At 52.1% G+C, this 16821-nt stretch overlaps 1 protein-coding gene across 1 annotated transcript in view; it reads left to right on the top strand.

Annotated features, from left to right (window-relative positions):
* Positions 1-5073: 5073 nt before the first annotated feature.
* Positions 5074-16821, top strand: part of LOC111143159 (opioid receptor delta 1) — a 32779-nt gene continuing 21031 nt past the window's right edge. Inside the window, exon 1 of the mRNA XM_022496667.1 lies at positions 5074-5294. Coding sequence (XP_022352375.1) covers positions 5074-5294 — 221 coding nt within the window. The remainder of the gene's footprint in view (positions 5295-16821) is intronic.

The raw sequence follows: 16821 nt of genomic DNA on the forward strand, positions 1-16821 counted from the left end.
GGGCTTTCATTGTCCCTGTTTTAGGAAGCTAATGGATGAAGTTAAATGACTCACCCAAGGTCATACAACTAGTAAGTGGCTAAGCTGGGATTTCAACCAGTCTGACCCCAGACCAGCCCCTTCTGCTTAACCACATAGATGAACCTGGAGGTGGGAGAAGCAGGTTATGTGGGGGAACCACCAGCTGCTTATTTTGGCTGAAGGATGGCATGGGAAGAGGAAGGTGGTACAAGGGGCTGGTGAGAGAGAGAGGTGAAGGCATGGAGCGCCTGTGGCCATGGTACTGCCTGGATACAGGGAGGCCATTTCAGGAGCGATTTTGGTAGTTTCAGCAAGAAATGGTGGCATGTCAGACTGGGAAGGTGCTAGTAGGGATGAAGAACGATGGCAGCCGTGGGTTATCTGGGAAGAATGGACAGGACTTGGTGATTGCTTAGAGGTGTGGTTACGAGGGGAGGAGAGACAGGAGTCAAGGATTCACAGACTTCTGGCTTGGGCAACTAGGTGGATAGTGCCAACCCTGTTTCCTTCACTGATCTGCTCTGTATCCTTGGGCATCTCACCCAGGCTCTCTAGAAGTCTGTCTTCCTAGCTAGAAATGGAAGATAATGAAACCTGACCTCATCTTGTAATTGGATAGTGTCAAGATAAGGTGAAGTCATCAATCTGGAAGTGCTTTGGGAAGTCAGAAGTGCTTTGCAAATGCAAGTGGTTATTATTTTATGGTTATGGTTAAGGTCATCGCCCTCCTGGGGCTTGCAGATGAAGCTAGACTGAGAGGCAGCCCAGGGGAGCTGCCCGCTCGCTCGCTCGCTCACTCACTCACAGTATTTTCCATCAGGCAGATCTGTCTCTTTGGCAGGTGGGAGCCACATTCCCACATACTAAATTGTTAATAGCTTCCCCAGGGAGTTCCTTCCTGCTCTGACTCCTTCAGTGATTTCTGTTTCTCCACTGCTGACGCCTGCTGATACCCTAGATTGGCCTTGGATTTCCCATCCAGTTTTGTTTTTTGTTTTTTTGTTTTTCCCTTGAAGTCAAGGATGGGAACAAGCCTGAAGCAGAGCCGAACCCTTTGGTGACCCAGGCTGGAGGGCTGTGTCTACTCTGCTTCAAGAGCAGGGTCAGATTCAAGAGTCTCCTGAGCTCCCAGTGACTCATCACCCTGCAGTGGGGAAGTTCTGCTGAGCGGAGACAGGAGTGATGGGTTCTTGTGTTTGGGGTGGGGGAGTGGTGACTGTCTAGTTTTTGCTCTGAGAGGCAGCGAGGGTGGTAGTCAGGGGACTGGCTTTTGGAGTCACACAGACCTGGCTTGGCATCCCAGCTTGGGCTGGGGCAGCTAACCTAGTCTCTGGAAAATGGAATACTAAGGGTAGAAACTCACGCCTGAGGGCTGTTGAAGATTAAATAAGATACTCCTCAAAGCACTTGGCCCAGGGCCTGGCACATAGCAAACTCTCTACAAATGGTAGCCACAGGATTATTTATGAGTGTGGCCACGGAAATGAGACTGCTTGTTAAAGATAGACTAGAATGCTCACATTTAAGTCAGAGTTGATTTCTTTAAACTACTCACTTTGGGACGCCACTGGGGACAGCCCGTTAGATGGCTTTCAAGTTTCCATACGTTCTTTCAATGTCCTCAGCGGGGGCAATTCATGGGCACCTGGCATGCATCTTAATCAGTTTGGGGGGCTCTGACAAAGCACCCTAGACACAGGGGCTTATGAGCAACAGGAATTTCTATCTCATAGTTCCAGAGGCTGGAAGTCAAAGATGACGGTGTCGGCATGGTTGGGTCCTGGTGAGTACCTTCTCCTGGGTTGCAGACTGCTGACTTGTGTTCTCCCAGGAGAAAGAAGAGATAGCAGGCAAACTCTTAAAAGGGGCAGACCATAGCAGCACGTGTGTTTTCCTAGGAAAGCATGTGGCTCATGCACTTGGTCATTTACATATCTTTACCAGCTTCTTGATTGTGAGCTGCTTTAGGAGAGCCACGGTCTTACTCATCCCCATGTGGTAACTCATACTCACGTAGCCTTTCTTGGTTGGCAGAGCACCTGCTGCTTCACCAAACCCTCACCCCAGTCCTGTACCTCTGCTTTATAGATGAGAAAACTAAGGCTCAGAAAGGTTAAGGGGACTCTTTTTTTTTTAGAGAGAGGGAGCATGAAAGGGAGCAGGGGAGGGGCAGAGGGGGAGAGAGAGAGAGAGAGAGAGAGAGAATCCCAAGCAGACGTCTCGCTGAGTGCGGAGCCTGACAAGGGGCTCAGTCTCAGGACCCTGAGATCATGACCTGAGCCAAACCCAAGAGTTGGATACTCAACCAACCGTGCCACCCAAGCGCCCCAAAGGGACTCTTTTTTTGTCTTTTGCCTCCACCATAGCTGTGGCTTTGCACCATATCATTTCTATTCCGGGGAGGAATTAAACAAACGTGGGATGCAGTTTTTAAAAACTCCCTTCAGCCCAGTATGGCTGGAGCACACGATTAGGGTGGGTATGGGGATGGAGTTAGAAGAGGGAAGCTGGACGCCCTGATTGGGACCAGACTTGGGAGGGCCCTGAGGGCAATGGCAAGGAATTGGGTAGGCTTGCTTGGTGATAGCCCAAAGCCAAGGGGAGAGGGGTGGAGCTGGCAACTAGCATTTCAGTTCCAAGTAAGATGCAGTTGCAGAATTTATACAAAGGGTGGTAGTTGCTTAAAAGGATTCCCAAGTCCTTTGTTAAGCAATATCTGTCTTCCTCATCAAAATGGCTGCTCACCAAAGTTGGACTTGAACTTCTTATTCAGTTACTTATCAAACTCTAGGAACTGTACTAAGGTGAGGGTACAGAGATGCACAAGACCTGTTGTAAAGTTGATTAAATATGTGGAAATTCTGTAAAGAAGAGGTACATGATGCCATGATAACAAAATATCAAGAGCACCTACTCTAGTTGGGGGGGCAGTCAGTGAAGGTTTCGTGGAGGAAGTAATATTTAAGCTGAAACTTAAAGGATGGATAGCATTTAGCCTGGAGAATTGGCTGAGCCTTCTGAATAGAAGAAATAGAGTGTGCAAAAGTCCTGAGGTAGGAAAAAACTTGGCTTGTTGGAAAGGTAGGGAGGAGGACACAACTCTAAAAAAGTAGCCCTCTTTGTCCCAATTTCTCCCCCTTGGCACCAGAGTACCCGGCCCTTTGGGACAAGGGACTGTTTTGGCAGCCCTTGTGACCACCGAGCAAAATTGTCTATCTTGGGGCACCTGGGTGGCTCAGTTGGTGGAGCATGCGACTCTTGATCTTGGGGTCATGAGTTCAAGCCCCATGTTGATGTAGAGCTTACTTAAAAAAAGAATAAAGTAACCTTAAAAAAATGGCCAATCTGAAGAGTCCTTAGGTGGTTGAGTGGGAAAGCCTTGGGGTCAGAGTCTGCTGTAGCTGTTGGAGGGGCTCAGACAGCAGCTGGGAGAGGCCTAGAGAATGAAGAAGAGGGTGAACTTGGGAATTCTGGCTTTATTCTTTTTGGGAAAGGGTAAGAGCCTTACACATAGGTGGATGACTCAAGCTGGGGAGTGGTCTGAGTGAAGGGAAGGACCCTTGCCCAAACACTCAAAGAGCATCTCCCAAGAGTCTGGAGCTTGGGAACCCCAGTGTTGTCCCATTCCATTCCCCCTTGGGACTTTTATTCATTTAACCAGTATTTCCTGAGTACCCACTGTGACCCTAGACCTCTACTGGGTGTAGGGATAGATCAGGTCTAGTCTTCCCAAGGAGGAAACAAGCTCAGATAGAAATAATTATCATAGGGGATAAAATAGTACCTAGCCTAGACTTCTCATCTGTAAAATGGGGACATTAATAATAGAATCTACTCCGAAGTGTTGATGCATGAGTAAAGTGCTTATCACGGTGCCTGGAACAGAGTAATGGTTGGTAGAGAGAGTGCCTGGAACACAGTAATGGTTAGTAGAGAGAATGTTCTGGGAAGGATAGGAACCCAAAAAGGAGGATGGCTCTGGGCCTCGGCTGGTCAGGTTAGGGCAGGGGTGTGGGAGGTGCCCCCCTTTTCCCTGTGCTCCTATAGCAGCTGGAGTGATTCTTAGGTCTCCTCTTTGTTCTTCTGACCACAGGGTCTTTGCACATGTGGTTCCATTGTCTAGAATGCCCTTTACTTATTTCTTCACAAACCTAGTTCCTCTCCAGACTTCACATGCTGACCTCTGAGTTTTGTTGCCCCCCCCCCCCCCCCCAGGAATGCCTTGCCTTGCTTTCCTTCCTTTTGTCTTCTGTAGTGTGATCTCAGGACTAGCTGTAAACCCCAGGAGGTAGGCTCCCTATCTCGGTTTGTGTGCTAATGAATGGATCCCCAATAGTACCCAGCTCTTATATTCAACATCCCAAAATATCTGTTGAACAAATGAATAGGGTGCAGGAAAATCATTTACAGAGTACCTACTGTGTGCCTGGCGCCGAGCTGAGTTTTTTACTAGGGTCATCTTAATCTCCACAACTTTTTGAGTGTGGTGGTGCGATGATCCGCATTTTACAGTGGAGGAAAATGAGCTTGAGAGAGATTAATTGACTTGCTCAAGGTCACTCTCTGTTCGTTAGAGTAGGAGTGAGACCTGGGATTCACATCCAGGTCCTCCAGACTCCAAAGCGGCAAGGGGTGAGGAGGTGACCCCCAGCGGGGGTCGGGGTGCCCCCGAGCCCGCGGAGCATACCTAGGGAGGAGTGGGAAGCTTCTCCGGCCCAGCTCCAAGCCGGTGGTGCAGCGTCCGCCCCCGGTCGCGGGCGCAGACTGGCGGCCGCCTCCGGGCCACGTGGTGCGCGCGGCGGGCGCGTCCAAGGATCCCGCAGCGGCTCGGGCTCAGAGCGCTCGGGGCGAGGAGAGCAGCCGGGCGCCGGTGGGGGGGGGGGGGGCCGGCGGCCAGGCGCGCGGAGGGGACTCGGGCCGACCACGCGCCCGGGGCACTGCAGTCCGTGGCGTCGGGGCCGCGCAGCCCTAGCCCTCGCGCGTCGCTCGCACCGGTTCTCTGCGCCCAGGGCGCACGGCGGGGAGGGACGCGGCATCCGCTGCCCGGCCGCCATGGAGCCGGCCCCCTCCGCCGACGCCGTGCTGCAGCCCCTGCTCCTCGCCAACGCTTCGGATGCCTTCCCCAGCGCCTTCCCCAGCGCCAATGCGTCGGGGCCGCCGGCCACCCGGAGCGCCTCGTCCCTCGCCCTGGCCATCGCCATCACCGCGCTCTACTCGGCCGTGTGCGCTGTGGGGCTGCTGGGCAACGTGCTGGTCATGTTCGGCATCGTACGGTGAGTCTGCTGCGGCCTGCTAACCCCCCGACTCCCCACCCCGGGTGAGAGTGGGGACCGCGTACCGGGGCCCCTGACCTCGGACCCGGGGCTCCCCGCGCCTCCACACTTCCTGCAGGGGGAGCCCGGGGCCCAGCGAGGAGACCACTTCCATTGAGAGAAGGACGCTGGAGAGATTGAGAGAGAGAGAGAGAGAGAGAGAGAGAGAGAGAGAGACTGTGTGTGTGTGTGTGTGTGTGTGTGTGTGTGTGTGTGTGTGACTAAATAACATTTGATCGTTCGTTCACATTCCCTTGCTTTTGCGGGAGGCTATGTGGGATAATTTGGCGACAGTTAGTTTCTCACAGTGGGTGATTCTGCGTTGGGGACAGTACACAGGAATTGAGGGTTTGGACCTCTACAAGCCTCCTGGGAGGGGGGCCTCAGGGGAGCCAGCTGTCCGTGCAGGTGTGGGGATGGGAGAAGGCTGGCGCGTCCGCACGACTCTGTGGACACATTGACCAAGTCCCATTTGGGTTCTTATGGCTCTTAGGGTTCCTATGTTGGTGTGTGCTTATCCCACGCCATCAGTTGGTGATCCTCTCTGTATGAGACTGTGACTAGGTGACCGTGTTGTTTTTTGTCAAGTCCCTGAAACCCTTGGGGGAGGAGAGCACCGGAATGGCTTTGGAACCTTCTGTTTGTGCACCTGTGTGCGCATTCGCGGAGGAGGAGCCCGTCCCTCCTGCATACGGTGGGCAAGGGCTATGGGCCAGCCAGTCCCTCCCCTGCTTCCGTCCTCAGTGGCCATCTGGCCTGGAGCTCTGGGTGTGATTCAGCCAAGTCTTACCCCCTCACAGATGCCCCGTCTCACTCTCTCCTCTTCCCTGACAGGTTTTTCTTTCTGCTGGAGGCAGCACTGGTTTGTCTGGACGGGAGTGGGGTTTGTGCTTTTCACCTCAGGAAGCGAAATTCTCTTCTCCGATATCGATGTAGAGTGCCGGGACTTTCTCAGACAATCTAAAACATCATCGGCTTGCCCGGAAGCAGCCTCCTGACCCAGTTCTGCCAGCTCAGACATGGGCAAAAAAGATCGAAAGGAAACTCCTAGCCTTATAACAACAAAGATGCCCTTGTGTTTACTGACACTTGGAAATGGGTCATCCTTGCAGGTTGACTGAGGGCAGAGCCCTAAACCCCTCTCTGGGCTGTGGTGCCACCCAGCAGGGCGGAGGGCAGACGGTGGACTCCAAGGTTGGACTTAGATATGAAACTGTGGTCTCAGCTCAGTCACTGATGCCCATCACAGTGGGCACCCCAGGCCCCTGTCCCACCATCCGCCTCATCTGTCTGTCTCCCTGTCTGAAGAATAGAGACCCAGTCTCCTCAGGTGGGAGTCTGAACTCCAGAGTCTGGGGTCTCTGCAGGAGAGAGTGTTTTGCCCTGAAGCCCTGAATGAGTGTGTGGGTATTGAGGGAGCATTTGTATCGTTGCCCCCTTAGGATGAATGGAGGACACAGGATTTCCTGTGCTTTCAGTGGCTCATTACCAGCTATGGTGGGAAGATTCCCCTAAGCACAGGCAGGATGAATTTTTGCAGTGTGTTTTGTCACTGATTCTCCCTACTTTGTCTTTGGAGGTAGTACAGGCTTTAGAGTGGGGCCAACCTGAGTATGAATTCCAGTGACTTGGGTGCATAACTTACTCTTTTGAGACTCAGTTTGTTCATCTATAGAATGGGGTAACGATCGAACCTTCTTCAACAGGGGTTTTGTGAAGTGTCAGGGAACAAACATATAAAATGCAGCTGGCCTGGTGCCTGGACCCAGTAAGTGGAAGGTGTCTGTGTTATGACGAGAAGGAATTTTCCAGATCCCTTAGAATCTAGTGCCTTTTAAAGAAGGGAGGGTGAAAGAGGCACTTGTCCTAAGGTGGGCCTGAGGATAGCTAAGAGTCCGAGTTCCAGGTTCTGCGCATGTACCCTCTCTGGGGAGCTCTAGGTGCTAAAGAATGGGGAGAGCTGTGTCAGTGTGTTCTGTCCCGTTCCCAGCTCTTCTCCCGGGACTCTGGCTTTTGGGCTGATGAGCACAGCTCCCCCACTCCCAGTGAGCCAGGGAAAGGCCCCTCACTTCTGACAGTCCACTTGGGGAATGCTCTGGGCTCAGTTTGCTAGGGCTGCTTCCAGCCAACCTTCCCCAAATTCCATTGTTAAATGCATCTTGTAAGCAGCAGAGCTAGCCCCCATAGGTCCCCATGTTGCTAAGACGTTTCCCGAGCCAATCATGTACGTGATAACTGTCTCTCTGGGTCTGAATGATTTAATCCTCACCTATAAACCGGTGGGATAAGCATTAGCATCCTCAATATGATCACCTCCATTTTGCAGCTATGGAATCTGTGGTTCAGAGAGAGGCAGGATGACTTGTTTTCCAGAGGTCCCACAGCTATCTCCAGACCTGGAGCTAAAACTCTGTTTTTAGGACTTCAAGTCTAGAACTTTTTCAAGAGCTGCCTGGGGTAGGGGAGAGTCAAAGAATTGCATGGAAGGAGGGAGCAGAATTCTGTGCTTCCTTGTGTCTCAGGTCATCTGAGAAAAATGGAGACAAAAGGATTGTGAAGCTACACATTATTTGGCCTAAGTATTTTAGGCTGCTGTCCTGGGGGGAGGACTAATGATGGGGCTGGCACTTAACTCTTGTCCCCTGACAGTGAGGCTAAGGGTAGGGCTGCTGCCTGGTGCTCTGTTTTTGCTGGCAAAGTCCCAAGAGCAGTGGAAGGAGGGCAGCCCAGGATGGAGGGAAGCCCCTGATCTGTCTGGTTTCCTGGCACCCCATGCAGGGCTTGGCACAGCCCCATGCCAAGCTTGGTAAGTGAGTCACTTGACTGGTTGAACGAATGTATGGTTGAAAGAATGAATTCTGCTTGTCAGTCCTGAGCTTGGGCAGTTGGGGGGCAGGGGCAGGATTCCAAGGGAAGATCCAGAGAAACCCTTAGGGTGGGAAAGCAGGGTAGTGTGTGGTGGCAGAGGTCAGGCTCTGGAGCCAGACTTATCTAGGTTCCGATCCTGAATTCAAAGCCACTTACTTGCTGTGTGTTTGGGTTAGTGACTTCACCTCTCTGAAACTCATTTCTTCCCTTGTAAAGTGGGAAGAGCAACAACGTGTCCGAGGCTGCGGTGAGGATCGGAAGGGTTGCAGCTGAGCCATTTACCTCCTCTGAGAAAAGGGATTGGCACTCTGTGAAGGAATGAAAAGAATGAACTCATTCAAGAAAATTCTATGGATACACTGGGCTAGATGCTGAGGTGCAGTGGTGAGGAAAAAAATACACTGTCTCCGCCCTCATGGAGAAATGACAATCATCAGCTAGTCATCCAACAAACTTCTATTTGTGCTGAGGGAAATGGAAGAGTAGGTGGATGCTTGGGGAGCCCACAGTGTGTGTGTGGGGGGTCTCACTTGGTCAGGGAGCTCCGAGAAGACCTCTGAGGAGCTGCAGGATGAGGAGTGGGTAGCTCAGTAAGAAGATGAGGGAAGAGCCTCTGACGAGAAGTCTAACACAGATGAGGGGCTGAGAAAAAAGAACCTCAGAATCCCCCATCATGAGGCACCCTTCATTCCTGCCTCCCCCACACTCCAGCCCTCTACCTACTTCGTGGACCCGCTTGAGAAGCCCGCTCATCCTTCTGGATGCATGAGAGGGGCCTCTGGGAATTGTGCTTTTAGCGAACAGCCTCTGGTCCCCAAGGCTTCTGTGAAGTATGAGCAGGATTTGGGGGACATCTGGTCCCCAGGCAGAGCGTCACCACTTAGTCCCACAGTGTGAGTTCAGCCAGCGGTGCGTTCACCACAGCGGTGACCCTGTGGGTCCTCAGAGCAGATGCCTAACAAGCCTTCCTTCTGGGTGTCAGTGCCCTGAGCAGGGCTGGCATCTCAGAGTTCTCATTGGTGGTCTACTGGGTAGGGCAGAGTGTGGAGGGCTTAGCAGACCTCCATCTCTGACAGGTGATCCCGTATGTCTTCCCTCTGCATGGCCCAGGACTTCCTGGTTTGCCAAGAATCCAGGCAGGAGAACAGAGTCGATGCTTTTCTGCATGGCCTCCTGTCTGTTCCGTAGCCTGCCCTGTCTCCCTGCCCACACCTCTCCCTTTCCTGGTTTCAGCAGGCTCATACCCTGCTGTGTCTCCGACCCTCCTTCCCTCCTCCACCTGCTCCCTGCGTGTAACCGGCCTCAGCCTGCCTCTTCCTGACAGTTTCAGGTGCTTCTCTGCCCCTCAGGCTCTCCCTTGGCCCCTCTCTCTTCTGACTTCTCCTCAGATTAGGTGTGGGCTCTGCTACCTCCCAAGGTCTTTAGTGAGCTGGACTGCCACCCTGCACCTCGGTTTCTTCATTTATAAAGTGTTGATCAGAGTACCTGCCTCAGACACGTGTGACAGGACGACATTGGTCAAACAGCACGTTTTCCCTCCCATCGCAAGCGCCTCCCTCACAGGCCGGGAGGGGAGGCTGGACCGGGCAGCCTGGTCTGGGCTGGGGTCATGGCAGATGAATGAAGAGCTCTGGCTGTCCCCTCCCTCTACTACTGGGGTGCCAGGGGTTGCTGGGACAGGTGCTCAGGGGTTAACTTTGCAGGATTGGGAGCTCCGGGTCCCCACCATTTTTCTTTGGAGGCCCAGACTGAGCCCCTTGGCTTCTTGTCTTCCTCCCCTCTCTTACCTGGGTTGGAGTCCATGGACCCAGGGTCCCCAGGCCTGGGGAGATAGAGAGATGCCAGGTCTTAACCTCAGCTTGACCACATCCCAGCGGCGGGCACTGGGGCGAACAGCTTGCCCTCCCTGAGCCTCATGTCTGCCTCTGTCACATCGGAGTGATCAGGGTAGATTTGGGGGAGGGTTAGGGGAACTTGTGTGTGTAAAGTCTGCACTGCAGCACCCAGCACCTAGTAGGCCCTCAGGTGTGCCAGGTGCCTTGATGAATCAGCACCCTGCTTCTGTGCCGGGAGGCAGTGCGGCGCCCCTGGGCCTCCTTGTTTACATTTTCTGTCTTTGGCCCTTGCCTGCTTCCCGAATTGTCTGCACATCTGCTTATCCAACATGCATTTGCTGACACTGAGCCCTGCCAGGCCTGTCCAGCCTCAGCTCCCAGGGCCCAGACCTGCAGCTGGAGCTTAGGCACGGCCTCTGGCTTCTCACACCACCCGGTATCTGGCATCCTGGAGCTGCAGGGGTCCAGGGAAGACCCCCTGGCCCAGCCAGAGGAGGTGTTGCCTGTGCTGCGTTGTGAAGGGGCAGGAGCAGTTGACTGCTTGGAGAGGGGTGGAACATTCCTGGCAAAGGGAACAGCATGAGCAAAGAGAGGTTCCCAGGATCTCCCAGCGCGGCAGAGGGCAGGGAATTTCACCCTGGGGCGGAGCTGAGTGAATGCCAGCGGCCAGGGTGGCTGTCAAGTGGGAAGGCTGCAGGGACAAAAACCTGACACCAAGCAGGTATCCCCTTCAGCACGGTGTGGTTGTCAGGTGCACCAGCCGAGCGCTGAGCTTTGGTGTGCCCGTTCTGGTGGCGAGGGGGCCGGGGGCAGAGGAGCGGCCCAGAGTCAGGCCAGCATGGTCATGTTCGTGTCAGGGGCCTGTGGCTGTACTGAGGCAGGAGTTGCTGGTCCAGACCGTGGGAGCTGAGGCTGGATGGGCTCTTGGGTCCCATGGTAAGGTGACCGTTCTGGGAAATGAGGGAGCTTTGAGCCACAGACCATGGGGAAGAGGACTTTGGAGCGATCTGTGTGGAATGGTGTTCAAAAGGATGAATGGGGTGTGGGTGGGCCTGGGGTGGGACAGAAGGGGAGGACCTCAATAAGGGGAAATCCGAGGCCTGGCTCAGGGTGATGGAAAAGAGCTGTGCCACTTTGTCGGGGTCACTGAAACCCTGGCCTCAGTTTCCCCTTTCTAAAATGGAGTGCTGGGGCACCTGGGGGCTCAGTCAGTTAAGTGTCCGACTCTTGATTTTGGCTCAGGTCACGATCTCAGGGTTGGGAGATGGAGCCCCGCATTGGGCTCCTTGCTGGATGTGGAGACTGAATAGGATTCTCTCTCTCTCCCGTTCCCTTCCCCTCCCTCTCTAAAAACAAATAACAAACAAAAAACCAATATCCTTTTAAAAATAAATAAATACATACAATGGACTGCTGTTAGTCCTTCCAGAAGGCAGGAGGCTGGGCCAGATGACCCCCCCCCCCCCCCGCCTGAGCAGGGAGAGCAAGCAGTAGCCCCCAGCTGGCATCCCCCAGTACTTCCTGGCCTTGCCCCCCTCCCGCGCTTCCCAGTTCTCAGGTTCGTTTCCTGGGGAGTGTGTGTGACTCACAGAGACACTGGAGGACGCCCAGAGTCCCCAAGGGCACCAAAAAGCCTTTCCTGAGCCACCACCGTGGGCCAGAGGCTTCTCCATACCCATGATGGCCCTGCAGTGTGGGCTCATAGATGAGGATGGGAAGGCTCAGAGGGAGCAGCTGCCTGTCACGGTCCAAAAGGTGCCAACTCAGGTCTTTCCGACTCCAAACCCACTCCATGTCCCCTCCGCCACTTGTCCACAAGGCTCATGGAGCGAGGGCTAGTGACGTCCAGTTAGAGGAAGGGAGGAGCGGGCAGACTGCGGCCTGCAAACCTCTGAGGCCTCTGCGTGGCTGACGGTGGGTGACAGCCTGGACCTCGGAGCCAGACTGACCTGGGATCCGGGCCCAGCTGTGCTGTTTCCTGGCAGAGCGAGCCTTAGCCACAGACAACCTCTCTGAGCCTCAGTCTTCTCATCTGTGAAATGGGAGTAGCATTAGAACTTCACAGGGTGGTTCTGAGAAATTTATGAGGCATGATGTGAATGAAGGACTTCAGCACAGAAGCAGGCATTTGGCAAGTTTTCAGTAAACATTTTCTTTCTTTTTTTTTTCCCCTAAAGATTTTATTTACCTGTTTGACAGAGAAAGAGAGTGAGCACAAGCAGGGGGTAGGGATAGCAGGAGAAGGAGACTCCTTACCGAGCAGGGAGCCCAATGTGAGACTTGATCCTAGGACTCCAGGATCATGACCTGAGCTGAAGGCAGAGCTACCCAGGCGTCCCTCAGTAAACATTTTCCATTATCCCCTCCCTCCCTTCCTCCCTCCCTCCCCCTTCCTCCTTCCTTCCTCTCTTTCTCTCTCTCTTTCTTTCTTTCCAGATTTTATTTATTTGACAGAGTGAGAGTACAAGCAGGGGGAGTGGCAGGCAGAGGGAAAAAGCAGGCTCCCCACTGAGCAAGGAGCCCGATGTGGAGCTCAATTCCAGGGTCCTGGGATCATGACCTGAGCTAAAGGCAGATACTTAGCTACTGAGCCACCCAGGCGTCCCCATCATGTCTGTTTCAAGGGCTTGCTTCTCATTCTTTTGATTAGCATTTATTTTTATTTTTTTATTTTTAATTTTTTTAAAAAGATTTTATTTACTGATTTGAGAGAACATGAGTTGGGGGCTAGGGGAGGGGTGGGAGGAGCAGAGGAAGAGGGACAAGCAGACTCCCTGATACCACATGGGGCTCAATTTCAGGGCACTGAGATCGTGACCTGAGCTGAAGGCAGATGCTTAACTGACTGAGCCACCCAGGCGCCCCATCAATCAGTGTTTATTGAGCCCCAGAGGAACTGGAATTATTGGGTAGATTGTATAGGGAAGTTTTATTAGCTCAATATTAGAAATTTTCTTTTGCTGTAAAGGTAACACAGTTATTTCAGAAAATATGGAGAAGTTTAACTAGAGACATACATTACCCATAATCTTACTACAAAGAGAAAAGCGTTGTCATTTGGGTGTATTTCCTTCCCATCTCCCTCTCTCTCTTTTTGCCCGTGTGTGTGTGTGTGTGTGTGTCTTAATGATAACAGGATCACAGTATTGGAATAGTGATCATGTTATATATTATACTTTGTAAGCTGCTTTTCACTTGACATTATATCATGAGTGTGTTGTCGTGTTCTCAAACATCCTTTGAAAACATGATTTTTTGATGGCTGCATTGTATGAATGTGTTCTATTGTGGGGGACTTATGTTATTTCCGGTATTATGCTGATCTAAACATGGCATCTCGAACATTCTCAAACACTTAGATTTGTGTACACCTCTTATTATTTATACAAAGAAATTTCCAACAGTCAGAGCTCTCCAGGTGCTCCTAGGTGGTGCACTTTGTTGGGCATCTGACTCTTGGTTTCAGTTCAGATCATGATCTCAGGGTTGTGAGATCAAGCCCCTGCATCAGGCTCTGTGCTCAGCAGGGAGTCTGCTTAAATTTCTGTCTTCCTCTCTCTGCCCCCACTCCGACGACCTGTGTTCTCACATGTACTCTGTCTCTCTCTCTCTCACTCAAATAAATAAATAAATATTTCTTTATTTATCTATTTATAATATTTATTTAAGATTTTATTTATCTGTCAGAGAGAGAGAGAGAGAGAGAGAGTGCGTGCATACCCATAAGCAGAGGGAGAAGCAGGCTTCCCACCAACCAGGGAGCTCGATGAGGGGGTCGATCCCAGGACCCTGGGATCATGATCCAAGTGGAAGGCAGACGCTTAACCGACTGAGCCACCCAGGTGCCCCAAAATAAATAAATAAATCTTTAAAAGCTGTCCAAATGGGTGTGGGCTGCTGTGTAATGTAGGGAGCTTCCCATCTCTGAAGGTATGCAAGAGGACCCTGGAAAACCACTGGGTGGAGGCAGGGCACTGGAGATTTGGGTGGAGAAAAGATAAACGTAATTGTAGGCTCCCTTCCCCAGCACTGAGATTCAGAGATGCTGTCATCTCAGATTCCCCTTTTCCCCTTCCTGGCAGATGATGCCTGTCTGGAGGCTATGCAAAGGGCAAAGCATGATTTCATTAACCTCAGAGTCCTGGGACCTCTAAATCCAATTGGCTACCCAGAACATCATAACATGCACAGGAAGAGGGATCATCGTGGGCATGAGCAGAAAGCCTGGCTTAAATTAGCAATTTACCATCATGCAGGCTGCAGCGGCCCTATTACCAGCTGGGGGATATGGGGTGGGATGGAGTGTCTGGGTTGGGTTCTATTGATTTATAGCTCCCAGTGCAGCTGCAGAAATCAACAGCTTTGTCTCTGGCCAGGGTGGGTGTATACGGGAAGAATCTTGTCTTCTGGAGCTTTCTGAGTCTTGATACATTGAAAGAACTCAAACTTCAAAGTCCTGTGAGGTCAAAAAGCCCCATCCAATGGATACAACACAGGGAGAGGCGGAAATGACCTCATTCTTCTCCCCTGCCAAGGTGACCTTTTCACCAAGGTGTAGAGCTTTGAATCATGGATGATGATTCTCTTGACTAAACGCTTATTTTGTGCCAGGCAGTCTGCTTAGAGAGAGAGAAGTATTACCCCATTTCATCCTCACAGATCCATATGAGGTGCCCCCATTTATAGGTGAGGACACTTGAGGCACAGAGAAGTTCTGTTACATGCTCCAAGTACCGTCTGATCTCAGAGCCCACACTCTTAGCCATTGCCCTGTCTTTTGCCACCTGTATGTCAAATTCAGCCCCTGTGATTGAAAAGTGAGGGAACTGAGGCTTGGAGAGGTTCGGTTCTGTGTCTCTTGAGTTAGTGGATAAGGTAGGACTGGAACTTGCCTTTCCTAACCCCTTGTCCCTTCTTTGCATCTCTTTCCACGCTTGGGATTACCTGGGCTGAGGGAGAGCCAAAGAGTAGCTAGAAATAGTTGTACCCAGGAGCATGGGGAGTGGGTTCCTGTACAGGGCAGCCCAGTGCTGGTGGGGGCGGCACTGACGTCTCACAGGCCCAGAGAAGTCCCAGATTCCTGGGGCAGAGCCAGTATCTGGCGAGGCAGCCTCATCCTTCAGATGCAAAGAGATCAGGGTTCAAACCCAGTTCTGCTTCTTGCTGGCCTCCACCCTTGGGCTCACCTTGCCAAGCCTGTTTTTCTCATCTGTACGATGGAGATGATAGAAAACAACCTACGTCGCAGGGTTGTGGCAAACATACATTCAGCAGCTCCTCCTAATATCGGGCGTTGTTCTGGGGGCTGGGTGTGTAACAGTGATCAAGATACCGTGCCTGCCCTTGTGAAGCCAGCATTCTAGCGGGGGAAAGATAGACAGTAAATGAGTAGATGTTAGGCCAAGGCCATAGGAGACCATGCGAGAGAGTGGTGGGGCTGCGGTTGTATGTGGTGAGGTCGGGGAGGAGGAGACAACCAAGAAGAGGCCTGCCACTGAGAGGAAGTGTTTTAGGCAGAGGGAACGGTGAAAGTGAAGGCAAAGGGAGAGGATGTATGGCCCTAGCTCAGGGCCTGGCCCGGAACAGGAAGTTGTTGGTGATAATGGCGCCTTCTAGCTGGTTTCCTAGCACTCTGGAACTTGGGACAGGATGAAGCCAAGGGAGAGAAATGGCTTCTTCAGCCAGCCCAGATCCCCTGCAGGACAGATGGAGATAATCTGTTTCCTTTGGTTACAAAAACTCATGCTCCTGAAGTGCTAGGAAGTGCCCCCCATCTGGTGATTTTCCATTCCTCCCTGGGAGAGGTGGGGCAGGGACACCAAGCCCAGCCTGTGATCAGAGAGGGCTGTCCTGCTGGAGGGGCTGGTAGCCCTAAGACACTCCTGTCACCTATGCAGGCACTGTCATTCCAGCAAAATGTGGCATATTGACTCCACAGGACTTTACATCAAAAATAGCCCTGCCAGCCTTTCTCGAGTGCTGACAGGGTGGCCAGCTCTGTGCCGAGAGATTCTCTCCTTTAATTCTCCCGATGCTCTGAAGCTGGTAGCATGTTTCTCTCCATTTGACAGAAGAGGACACTGAGGCTCAGAGAAGTGAATTCACTTGCCCAGGGCCACAGTTGGTAAATGGCAGTCAGCCCGCGAACCGAGCCTCCCCTGACTCCCAGAGCCTGTGTGTGCAAGGAGATTGTGAAGCAATGGTCAAGCGGGTGGGATTCATGACACCCTCTTATTCCAACTGTGAAAAATGACTTTTTTAGAGCACCCGGGATGAGGAGAGGCCGTGGAGCAGGATAGACCAAGTTGTAACGTTATTAAAATAATAAATTGTTAATAAATAAAGGTGAAACTTTTGTGTATCAGGCAGAGGGATATGTGATAAGTAAGGCCCAGCATGGCCAAAGGCCCAGAGGGGAGATACCTGGGTGTTTTGGCACACCTGACTTTGGATCCTGGTTCTGTCCACTCTGTACTCCTAGACAAGCTCGTCTGCCCTGTGGGTCAGTTTCCTTCTGTGAACAAAATGGGAGTATATAGGTATCCACTTCCCACAGTGGGTGTGAGTCGGAGGAGAGAATAGACATGATGTGCTCTGCACAGGGCTGGCTTTGTCTATTGTCCTCAAGGAGTGTCCCTTGGGGCCTGGGGACAGGTGAGGCAAACTATATCATCCCCGTATTCCTCATACTGTGGTCACTAAAAATGACAAACTTACGTGTGGTATTTTTACATGGAATTGTGGGATTTTCACTTGACGATGGTAAGGACTCAAATGATCAAGAA

This window comes from Enhydra lutris, unplaced genomic scaffold (genome assembly GCF_002288905.1).
Source record: "Enhydra lutris kenyoni isolate GAN:26980312 unplaced genomic scaffold, ASM228890v2 scaffoldscaffold9, whole genome shotgun sequence".
NCBI lineage: Eukaryota > Metazoa > Chordata > Mammalia > Carnivora > Mustelidae > Enhydra > Enhydra lutris.